The 12,594-nt window shown below is 42.2% G+C and overlaps 1 protein-coding gene across 3 annotated transcripts in view; it reads left to right on the plus strand.

Annotated features, from left to right (window-relative positions):
- UNC80 (unc-80 homolog, NALCN channel complex subunit) overlaps positions 1 to 12,594 on the plus strand; it is a gene marked incomplete at both ends in the record, with an annotated part of 126,623 nt that overhangs the window by 58,496 nt on the left and 55,533 nt on the right. For 2 of the 3 annotated variants that reach the window (XM_084289645.1, XM_084289646.1), the window contains 4 exons: positions 485 to 650; positions 5,850 to 5,950; positions 9,556 to 9,753; positions 11,824 to 11,931. In XM_084289645.1, the coding sequence (XP_084145771.1) occupies positions 485 to 650; positions 5,850 to 5,950; positions 9,556 to 9,753; positions 11,824 to 11,931 (573 nt within the window). Of the gene's footprint in view, positions 1 to 484; positions 651 to 4,158; positions 4,363 to 5,849; positions 5,951 to 9,555; positions 9,754 to 11,823; positions 11,932 to 12,594 lie in introns of all 3 variants that reach the window. The other variant, XM_084289644.1, reaches the window with a different exon arrangement.

Raw genomic sequence — 12,594 nt, forward strand, 5'->3', positions numbered from 1 at the left:
ACCGCCTTTTTATATCTCAGCTTTTGTTGTTAAGCAAAGTCAAAATATTTCCCATATTATAAATAGCTGCTAGCTTTTCTGTCAGTCATTTATGATCGTTTTCCATGGAGATGCAAAGCTGACTGCAAACTGTTTGGGACCTCCAGTTGGCATTAGTTGGCTAATATCAGCTAATCCATTTCATCATAGCTCAGTCTAGAACATATGTTTGAGAAAATCCTTCTTTTTTTAACAAATCAACTCTTGAAGTAACAGACTTTGTCACCAGCCAGGCAGCTCCCGGTAAATTTTGTAGGAGTTTACAATATAAACTCCAATAGGAAACCTCTTGAGCCTACAGAATTTTGACCAGAGTAACTGTTTTGGACCATCCAGAAATAAATACCTGTCTGAAGCAATTCTTACTGAAGTTTCTGTGGTTGTAGTGAAAAAGATGGTGGCTCATACTGGTTGCACATCTGTGTGGTGTACATGCTGCCAACAGGATCTGGAGAGCTGCAGACTGCGTCTGGACCCTGAGATGGACCGGCACAGGTATGAAAGAAAGATCAGCTTTGCTGGGGTCCTGGATGAAAATGAAGATTCAAAGGATTCCCTGCACAGCAGCAGCCACACCCTCAAATCTGAGGCTGGCTTCGAGGAGAAAAAAGGTTTGTTGGCACAACAAAGCTTTTGTATTCTCGGGGCTTGTGAAGTGGCGCTTGATTTTATGTTTTCATTTGCATAGACTGTGTTAAAAAGCAGGGGGCCATGGAGTCACGTGGCTTTGAATCATTTCTGAGATGCTTCTGGCCTTCAGGTTTCAATATGACAAATGTGAGAAGCAAAGATCTGAAATTTTACAAAACACTGCCATGACTGAAACCAAATAAGAGCATTGCAAGTTTTCTAAAAAGGAGGATCCCTTATTTGAAACTGTAACTCAGTGGAATGCTGTTAGAAGCATCATTATTTGATTCACTTTAAAAATAAAGATCAAAGGTGGTTTTGTTTCTTATTCTGATTACATTTTTATTATTATTAATTTGGGGAAAATCACAGATAGGAGAGAAGATTGGGATCTTTCTGTGAAAATCTGTACTGGTTTGAAAGTCATGGCATCTCAGAATTAGTGGGTGATCACTTGATCTCTTAAATTCTTTGCTACCACATGACAAACACACACTTATGTGGCTTTTGATGGCTAGCAGATTAATGTTACCAACATACTGTATACTGTACAAGCAAACCTCAAGCTCACTGTGTTTGCTGAGAACAGCAGATTGTTTCCATTTTTAAGCCATCTCATGCAAAACTCACATACTATCTGATGGTACAAGTGTTGCAATACAATATACAGTCATTGTTCATATTTGCAATTAGAGGCTAAACTGCCAGATAGTTACCTGTACACGATTCTCCCTCTAACATGTTTTCTAGAACTGTTTAAATCCTGTATTGTAATAGCTGGATGAAGATGCAGATGTTTGAATAATAATTTTAATGATTGTTTTAAAAGGATAAATGTCTTATGATTGTTTGAAAAGAATGAATTCTGTGGCTGGTTATCCTTCAGGAACTGTAATGTGTGTTGATGATTCAGAGGGCTTTGGATAAAGCCTGTGTTGTCTTCAGCTTTGATCCTGCCACAATTACTGGAGAAAGTGTTAGAAACATTTCCAAAATTCATGTGGTGTAAAACTGCTTCCAGATTTGTGTGTCAGGTGGGATGGTTACTTCTGTGAAGACAGCTAGGTGTCCACTTAAGAAAGGTCAAGTAGATTAAATTCACACTCGACCTAATGTTTTGTACTCCTGGTATATTGGCAGCTCAGAGAAGCAAACAGCCCTATGATCTGTCTCATAGTCTAAGATCCATGGGATAAGATGTCTCCAGCTATTTAGATGAGAAAAAGTTCCTTCATTCATTCCTTCTTTATTTGAAGATAGCTATTAACTACCACTTTTCAGCCTCTCAGGCAGCAGTCCCATCCACTGGGGCATTACCTGAGTGGCAGAAAGCCTACAAGCATGTGGTGCTGCTGGAAAATTTTAACTGTCCCATTCTTAGAGACCGTGCTGACTGAGGCGTGCCTCCACGTGCTAATGTGCTGCAGGCATAATGCAGACTTGAGTTATTTTTGCAAAGACAGTATTAACTTTCTGCATCCTTGACTCTGTTTAACTCATTTTCCCTGCAGTTTTAGTTGTTTGTTTTTATCCCATTCTCCCTTCTTCCTAATCTGTCACTTAGTATTCCTTTGCTAAAGCTGCTTGTTTACTACATTTTAGAGATGGGCAAAGTGACTATAGTAAGAAGGCTGACTCCTAAATATGTGAGAGCAAAAAAATGAGTTTGAAGTATTTTGGAATCTAAATAAATGCAAGATAATGTTTTAGTTAAAAATTACAATAATTACATTATTTTCTCTGGCCACAGCGTATTCTTCAGGGGATCTACCTGGGCCAAACATAACAGATGCAGAGGCATCTTCTGTAATTTATTCTTTCCTAGATAAGAAAATGTTGTTGTGTGACTGTAACTAAATTTTTCTTGCCTGCAGTGGCAGGTCTCTTTATCTCAACCTATTTGATGAGTACTAATCTGTTTCCTTTCATTTCTCTCTGAGTGTTAAAAACTTTGCTGTCATTGTTCACCCCAGGCGTGGCTTAACAGCTATCCAAAAGCTTCGGGTTTACTGTCTAGAATCTGCTCCAGGTAGGTCTGAAATATAGACACTAAATCTAGGTAGATGCAGGCTCTCAGAGGATCATACATACTATTTGGGTGCTAACGTGGGATTCTACAAACGTCGTGAAATAACAGTTACAAGACCTAAAATAGTTTGGCTTTCGGGTGAACTGAGCAGCTGTATAGAGGTTGATCTGAGCAGAATCCAACCAGTAGTGATTGCTAAGGAACTCAGCATGGCCACTTGGAGGGAGTTTCTCAGATCACTCGGCAGTGATTTGCCCAGCTGGTTCATGAGGAGTGAGGAGTATCTCTCAAAACCTATCCAGCTTTCTTCAGCCAGAGTGTTAGTCACTGGAAGTGGAGTGGGAATTGGGTTGAGGAGGAATTAGGGGCACTCCCAGGAGTAAAGGTGCGTTTGACTTATCCAGAAGCCAAAATGCAATTCTATTGAAATACTTTCTTACCCATGATATCCAAAAAGCTGTATCCTGTTCATTCTCAACAAGATGCCAAAAGGTGATCAATCACACATGGCCTTGCCTGATTAGATCTGCAGTGAAATGACTGGGTGTTGCAACATTTGGACTGACATGCTGCCATGTACTGCCTTTGAACTAAGAGGAGAATGAAAGTGCAAACAGTTGGTGCTTTGAACATTGAACCATTTCATGTCTGTGCTCATCAAAAATGCAGAGTGTCAATGGATGTTGTTAATGCCTGAAAGCTGCTGATTTGTCTGAAGGAGAGGATCTACGTGCTCCCGTTTCCTCTAAAGCATTCTAATGATGAAGAGTAACATGCAGAGAAATGGATTTATGCAAATCTTACTTCAAAGAAGTCATGTGTGCCAGCCTCATGAAGCAGACTACCCTTCTGCAGTCACACGTGCTGTATGAATAAATAGTTGATCCTACTGCAGAGCTCAGTGGGGTTTACAGAACCCAGGCCTACAAGAAAATAGGTTTGTCCATGGTGCCTTGTTCATGATTGGGATTCAGCCATCTATCCCTAGCAAGAGGTGATTCTGCACTAATGAAAACCCCAGAAGCTGACAAAGGAAACTGCAATTTACATCCATTGGGTGGATTCTGTTTCCTGGCAGGAATTGATTCAAAGTGGTGTGAATCGTAGTTTTTCCTTGTCCACTTTTTGGGTTTCTGTTAGAGCAGCTGACTCTACTTGCTGGTGGTTGAAGAAGGGCTAATTCCAAATACAGACAAGGCCTGAGGTGAGGTACCAGGTCTCCAGGAAAAGAGGTGCAGAACACATTTCCGTAAAGCATCTTTACTGCCTGATTGACAGAGCTGCATTGGCGGTGGCTTTGGAGGGAGCCTCTGGCCCCACATTCCCTGGGAGAAGAAAAGATGCTGCAATACAGGCTGGCAGCAGAGGGTTGGGTGGGAGGGGCGGGCCAGGATATATTTCTTTTTTTAAATGGGGAAAAATTAAGGGGAAAAAAGTCCTCTTTTATTCTTTTAATACAGTTCCCAGCAGGAAGATCAGGATAGGAGGCTCCCGCTTGCTCCAGATTAAAGGAACCCGCAGTTTCCGGGTGAAGAAGGGGGGTTCCCTTTCCAGCATTCGCCGGGCCGGCAGCCTAAAGAGCACCAAGTTATCACGGCAGGACTCAGAGTCTGAGAATGAGGAGCTGCAGCTGTCCCACAGCAGGGACACTGTCACTGATATAGGTAACTTAGACGAGTGGGTGGAAAGGGAGGGGACAAATAGTCAGGACCTAAACTCTTGATGTTATTGCAGCAGATCTAGAAATGACAAGACCCCCACCCCAACAGGCTAGAAAAAAACTAGGGTCCTCTTCATGGACTGCCTGAAGTAGGGCCTGGGAAGAACACGGTTCAAATCCTGCCTCTGGTGCCCTGGGTGCAGCATCAGCTCCGCGCACAGGTTGTCCATTTGGAGCGGTGTGTTAGAGCATGAACTCTTGGAATGCTGGTGTCTGCCAGCTGGATGCATGCTGGCTTTAGGGGAGCACATGCATGTGTGTATGTGCACATACACACACCCCTAAATCAGATGATGTAACGAATACCTGCGGTCATATGCATATATGATATTGTCTGTATCAACGGATAGGATATATATATGTACGCACATGGGCTTCGCGTTCTGTGGTACCATAGGCATGTCGTACAACATGCAATATATATGTTCCTATATGTAGAACATAACATGTGCGTGCTACATACTGTATTTCTACATATTGGCATATACATGTATTTTTACAGTTTACAGATGCCTTCTTAGTCTTCAAAAGATGGATCCCAATATATTTATGTTATGGAAACCAAATGTGCATCCTATGAGAAGGAATCTCTGTCCCACTTGAACTAAGGGGGCTCCCTCTGCTAGGGGTATTAATCAGAAATGAAGGTTTGGGTACATTTGGAGGAGAAGTAACGTCCCAAACTTTATAGTCATTTTTATGTTGACCAAAAGATGTGTATTAGGTAAACGTGGAGAATGGGATTGCCTGGTCTGTAGTTGTGGGCAAGTCAAAGTTCACTTAACAAGAAGATAGAAAGGATTAACCACAGTTCATCCCCAGTATTGTTAGTATTGTGGGAGGTCCATAGGTAATGAAATAGCTGCAGGAAACAGAGGTATTGGTGCAGTTCCCACATGAATATCTCCCTTGCCTGAGTTCTTCAGAACTAGTGTGCTAGAATCAGGATTTTTTTCCCCTTTCATCCCCGTAACGTTTGCAGTTTCCATGGGCGCTTAGCAGTTACGTGGCCCACTGGCACTTCCAGTTGGATGCCACTTCTGGTTGGATTTTTGTTGGTATTTTTAAACACAGAGCCCAGTCAATGCAGATCACTACACCAACCATTTGCAGCATCTGAATGGTGCAAAGAATTTCTTTCTGATGTTTATTTGTTTGCCTTCTCCCCTTCCATTAAAGAAAAAAGTGTGGAGGTAGCAGTGTTTGCTGCTGACAAGATGGCCTGTCAGTCTGAATGGTTCTTGTAATTGTCAAGCCAGCATGATACCAGGACTGGGGAGGGGTGTCCAAACACAGTTTTTCCAGTGTGGCATATTCTGTGTACTGTGGTCTGTTTCCACAAGGCTGGCCTGGCTTACAAGTGCTGTCCCTAGGCTTTAAGCACATAGGGAGCAATAAAAACAACCACCTTTGGGTATTTTTCTTTTGAAGAAGGGAGCCCCTGGAGCGCAAGCGAACCTAGCATTGAGCCAGAGGTGCTGAGCAGCACAGGCACGGAGGAGAACTATCATCGGAACATGTCGTGGCTGCATGTAAGTATGTGTTGCTGGCTGTGCTCTCGAGGCTGACGTTTTCGGTAGGAAACCTTTGTGCTGACAATAGCCAGCAACCAAACAACAGATCACAATCTGTGCTTTCTCTATGTAGCATCAAGGATCTCAAGTGTAAGTAAGCTGTGACCTTTGCAGAACTGGCTATTTGCCATTTCTAAAAGACTAAAAGCAGTAAGTTTCTTTCTTGCTACCTCTGTCCATTTCATATATTTAGTTTGTAATGGAAAAGGAGCTATTTCTCACTAGATGCGGTACTAACAGGCCAACTCGTGTTCTTACCCTGCCATCAGAGTGGTTCCAAAGAGAGCTTATCAATATGGTGATAGGTGCTTTATATGTAAGTATATGGTGAGGCAAGTGAGAAACAGCCATGCCGCTTCAGCTGAAAAATCCATCAGCTCAGTATCTTATCTCCATCGTGGCTGGGACTGGGCAGTAACAGAAAGAAAGCATGACCTGAGCTCCCAGCTTCTGGAAAGAAGGTATTTTAGAAGCTACTTGAGCTGGAGATTCTGTTGTGACCACTATGTTTACTAGCTACAGAAGATTTTTCTCACCCCTTTTTTGAATCAGTTTACATATTTTTGTCACCATTAAATCTAATGGCAATGAGTTTAGTTATACATCCTGTCGTGGTTTAACCCAGCCAGCAGCTAAACACCACACAGCCGTTTGCTCACCCTCCCCCCTCCCTCCCTGGGATGGGGGAGAGAAACGGGAAAGTGAAGCCCGTGAGTTGAGATAAAGACAGTTTATTAAGACAGGAAAATAATAATAACAATAATAATAATAACAATAGTAATAATAACAATAACGATGATAATAGTACTACTACTACTAATGTGTACAAACAAGTGATGCACAATGCAGTTGCTCACCACCCACTGACCGATGCCCAGCCTAACCCCAAGCAGTCCAGCCCCCCTCCCTCAGCTTGCCACCCCTATATATTGTTTAGCATGACGTCAGATGGTATGGAATACCCCTTTGGCCAGTTTGGGTCACCTGTCCTGGGTCTGTCCCCTCCCAGTTCTTGCTGTATTCCCAGCCTGCCCATTGGCAGGACAGAGCAAGAAGCTGAGACATCCTTGGCTTGGTGTAAGCACTGCTCTGCAACCATTAAAACATTGGGGTGTTATCAGCACTCTTCTCATCCTAAGCCAAAACATAGCATTCTACCAGCTACTAGGAAGAAAATTAACTCTGTCCTAACTGAAACCAGGACAACATCTTACAGGGAAAAATGCCTACTTTAGGATTTTTTTATTTGATTCCATTGATGCCTTCTACTGCCACATCTAACCCAGCAGGGCCCTGAGTAATTTTGACTATCTGTCATGCAGGTAGCGTGGGTAAATCTAACGGTTCAGTCCACAGCCAAGGACTGTACAACTCGGTTGCTTCACAGTAGACCCACTGTGATGGTGCAGTACAGTCTCCACAGAGAAGCTGGATTGCCTGTGCACACACTAACTGTGTCTTGCATGTGTGTGCGAGGACTGATTCCTCCCAGAATTTCCTTTTGACTTCTGAGTTGCCTTTCCTGAGGGAAAGACAGCTGCCAAGAATGAGTCAATATCCTCCTCTTTCCCCCAGGTATTTCACATAGCCTGCTCTCAGCTGCCCTATTACTCCAGGATGTGGACAAGAACAGGCTTAATCCAGTACTGTGATGTCAGAAGCAGTTCCTGGTAGCTGTAATTTTTAGAAGAAGGTGGCAGGGCAGGGAACTTGAATGTCCCGTTTTCCAAGCCAGTACTTGAATCCCTGGACTGTCTCCCTGCTTCTCTGTCACTACGCTAATGCTAGTGGTAATGACTACATTTAAATTGGAAATTCCAGTGAACTAATCTGAGTATGTAGACATGAATGTGTACACTCCAAGGTGAATTACTAGAGAATAGTCAACTCCCTAACTAGCAGCTTAGGATAAGGCATGGTGCCTTTTCGCAAAGCAGGGGGGTGTACGGACTCAGAAATATGAGGCATAAACTGAGCGGAACTTGAGCTGTTTTTCTCACTTTGTGTGGTTAGCCTGCATATGAGAAGGGAAGATTTGAAAAATCACCTCTTCAAGTTAATGCCACGCAAGTACCAATATTGCATGAGAACCTTATTTTTTTATTTTTATTGGAAAGGTGTGGGTAGATGGTAACTAAAACGGCAGCAAAACAAAAAGCTGTACTTTACAGTCATGAGCAAACCACTCAAAAGGATCACTGGATCCTGTTGCTTCTATGCATGCACCAGTATTTCTTCTATGGCAGCCCCAAGTGTGAAGTCCTCGCCTGTGTCAGTGTGCTGAAAATACAAGTTATAGCAGTGTACTGGAGGCTAGATAAGAGGCTATACAGTGCTGATCAGATTTTCTGTTCACAGATTGATACAACAGTAGTGGCTTGAGTTATTCCTGATTGACCCCAAAATAATGTGATGCCAGAACAGGCTGGCAAAGACAAGAATCATACATATGCCACTCAGATTTATCCTAAATTAAGCTCATGACTTTCCAGAAGCCTAAATGTCTGAGAGTGGAGAGTGATGTGGCTGTCTTTTGAGAGAGCAGGGAGACTGCAGCGGCACAGACAATAAATGCATGGAAAATGTGGGGTAGCCTCTTTCTGTTAGTTCTGGGTATTTCCACACTAGCTTGTGGGATGAAGAGGAAGGTTCATAAAGGCCAGTTGTGATCTACAATGTGAACAGCTTACAGATGTCAGGGAAAAAAAAAAAAAAAAAAAAAAAAGAAAAATAATAAAAAAAAAGAAAACCCAGGGTGTTTTCCTCAGAGTGCTTCGAAGTGTCTGGTTTTGTGTGTGACGTGAAGACCTGTGTACAGGTCTTAAACGCCTGAGTGTGCTCACTGAAGTGTAGACTTACCCAAGGCTGCTTTTAATTAATTAGTTTAGGGGCTAATAGTTGTGTTGCTGCAGCAAAGCAGGGTTCAGCATAGCTAAATGCCCAAATATTTATTCTTAGATGGGTTTTGCAGCTCCCTGCTGCCATATGGCACCACCACAAGAAACAGTAACTGAGACAGCTAACATAAAGCTAGGTTGGATGGGCCTACATGAGCACAGCAAGGGAAGCATACCGTAACCACTGGTGCAATTTATTCCTGATTGAAAGCATACTGAGACATTTCCTTTCCTTTTCATTGAAGGTGAACAGGTGAACTTGCTGGGTTTGCAGATTTGATGATGATTAAATAGTTGACAATTTCTAGTCTAAGCCCTCATCTTAGAGTGGTGATACAACAGCTTTTCTGAAGAGAACTGAAGAGAATGTTGTTTTCTTCAACCTTAATCTTGCTACTAGCTAAATACATGTATCTACACCAGCTCTGTCTCTTCGTCTGCTTTGTTAACACTGATATTTATTTAGCTGTGCCCAGTCAGTTTGTAAACTACTTGCAAGTATGGAGCTCAGCACAGACAGGCTTAACTTTTCAAAAGGCTGTGTTGAGCTTTTTGCCTTCTGGGCTAGGTTGTGGAAGTCAGCTTGACTATCCCTATCACTAGCTGTGCAGTTCTCTGTGTAACTCTCCTTTCTATAGGTAACTGTCCTCTTTTATTCCTTCCAAGGTTATGATCCTATTATGCAATCAACAAAGTTTCATATGTACCCACATTGACTACTGTCACCCACACTGCTACCTCCATCACAGCCGGTCCTGTGCTCGCCTTGTCCGTGCCATCAAACTCCTCTATGGAGACACAGTGGACTCTCTCCGAGAAAACAGCACACTGAACAGTGCTGCAAGAGGCAAAAAGCAAAAGGAAGTGAGTATTTGGAAAAAGCAGACTGTTTCCATGTGTTTGTTTATTTATTTATTTATTTATTTTTCTGGACAGGGCATAATTACCTTCAAGAACTGCATAATGCATTCAGACAGAGTACTTTCATGACAAAATGAACACAGTGCTTTCCTAAACCCAGTCTTTATTAAAAAACTGTTGAATCATTTAGGACTATGGAAAGAATGTAATGTGTGTTGTTTAGGAAGAATGTTGGTTGCTGATCAGCCCCTGGAGTCTAGTCCCTTTTTTTCTTGTTCCTTCTTGTCTGTTAAGAAGAATCATTCTTGAAATTCTTGTAAAATCTTGCATAACATTTCTTTTAGGTCTGAACTCTCAGATCGGTTCCAAGAGTTGCATTCATTAGTCTTTCATGTTATGCTGTCATTAGTGACACACTTTTAATGATCAGTTCTGCAAGGTAAACAAGATCGTACCCTTTTTGCCATAGGAGTGGCGCCTTTATCTTCAATGGAAATAGATTTGTGCTTTCAGTAAAATGCCCACAGAGGTACAAGATGAATAATGTCAATGTCTAGTAAATACTTTCATAGTCTTCACTGCAGAAGACAGATGACAATTATTCTGAGTACCTGTAATGGTGGAGTCATCCAACTGCTTAGCAGTAACATTGAAAGCAGAAGTGTTCAGGAAACTCTCATCAAGATTTCAGTTGGGTAAAGGGGCTATCATCCATATTAGTGGATGTAGAAGTTATGAGACAAGTTTAAAACGTTTCTTCATCAACCAGCAGATTGTTTGTTTCCTGCCAAGTTAGAATTTGAAGGGTATCTTTATGGAACAAAGCACAGAGCACATGAAACAAGAGATAATGATTCTGCTTTCCTGGAAAGAGTTACCCCCATATAATCCCTCTGGCACAGAAAAAGCAGTGTATCAATTAGGTATTAAGGAAGAGAGACAGTTGCTTTCTCCACAGAAAGCAGGCTTGAGATGAGCAGCTGGCAGCATTCATGAAAGGTAGCAAAAGAACACTGTTACTGTGTATTGTTTCATCTCCAGCTTTGAATTGCAAAGCAGTGTCGTGTATGTTTCATCATCCTTTCAACCATCATGGCCATTAAGCAACAGCAAGGAAAAAAGAGTTTGGGAGGCAATAAGGTTTCCTCCAAACACGTCCCGTGTTTGTACAGACCTCGCTGCAGAAGAGCGATCGATCACATTAGTATCTTACATAACTGTAGGCCTCCTCTGTTCCTCTTGCTCTGGTATACCTGAAGTGCTGTCATTCTCTGGCTGCCTGGGCACCGTTTCCAGTTATCTGGGTTCCAGAGGAGCCTCTCCTTTACTCTCATAGTTTGCAGTATGAAAGGTTGGAGGCAGCTGCACTATGCAGGTCTGGCTGTGTGTGTTCCATGGGGCTCGTGAGCCCCTTGATAAATGAGAGACCCTGTTTTAATCAACAGACCATCAGCTTGAGGAGAAAAGTCTATGGAAACCTGTCATTCTGGGAAAGGTCCCTGGTTTTGTGGATGATGAACACAAACAGGATCTGTCCTTGTCACTGTCATTGGCAATCTGTTAGGGACATCTCTCAGGCTGGCATGAGCTCAAGTCTTGAAGCGAGTTGTCACACGCTTTCTGAGGAACAAGAAAAGATAAGCATAGCTAAGAGGAATTTTGAAGTTGTATGCAGCAAATGGCTGAGTTGGATTTTTGGGGGGAAGCTGTGGACTTTGTACCTCTTAGTGCTAAAAGGGCTGTTCACCTAAAATACTTGGTTGTACCACCTGTGAAGATTACACAAAGCATATTCACATTCGTGATTTGGTTCACAGGCCACAGCTTTAAGCTTTTAATGGGAAAAGCAATGTTAAAAAGAGAAGAAAATGGGACAAGATATACCATCTCATTCACTGATACCAGGCATGTTGCTAGCACTGGAGAAGGCTTTGTACTGCACCTCTGGTACTGGGCAGCTTCTAGTGCATGGAAATTTCTTTTATCTGTGATCTCCCTTTCTAAATTTTGGGAAATCAAAATGTGAACTCGACTTTCTTTTTTGTGGTTTTTTTTTTTTTTTTTTCCTTTCAGTGCTCAGACAAGTCATGCCTCAGAACTCCCTCCCTAAAAAAGAGAGTGATCGATATCAACTTGGAAGGGAAGAAGGACTCTGGAATGTTAAAATATATCAGGCACCAGGTACTGACTGGGCCATATGCTGGTTGGGGAGATTGCTACATAAATGTCAGCTCAAACTGCAGCAGGAAGGAAAATATGTATGGATCTTTAAGCCTGTGTGAAGGAAAGAATTGTCGTTGCTGAATATTGATTAATTCAGCCCTGCATGTTTTCCCCAGCTGGGTAATGCTAAATTTAAGCCTCTTGAGGTAACTCCTGTCAAAAAAAGTCCTTTAAACTTGTAGCTCCATTAAATGGTAATCAGCATCTCTGGATTCCCATGGAGATAAGTGCATCAAGATTGGGGATACAAAAAATAAAAATGAATCCACAAATACGTTTAGAAACCACCTGCCAGTGTACAGCAGTAATTTCCTATGTTCTTTCTTGTTCCATGTTCCTGAAGAAGCAATGGGCTGTTCACAGGCCTTTTCTTGGTTGTCTGTGGGATTTTCATGGGTATATATCACTGTTTGTGCATCACCTTGGAAGAGTTTTGCTTGCTTTTTGTCCTCTTTCTCCATGCTTTGTTGACATACGTCACTAGCATCAGAGATGGAACTAGCTTGCAAACACTGCTGTTTTAGTGTAGGCTAAAAGCAACATTTTTCTGTGGAACATTATCTGAAATGGCTGAAACTAGAAGCAATCAGTGAGTAATGTGCAGTCCAAAACTAGGGTGTG

The sequence above is a fragment of the Netta rufina genome (assembly GCF_964035555.1).
Source record: "Netta rufina genome assembly, chromosome: 6".
In the NCBI taxonomy this organism is placed as follows: domain Eukaryota; kingdom Metazoa; phylum Chordata; class Aves; order Anseriformes; family Anatidae; genus Netta; species Netta rufina.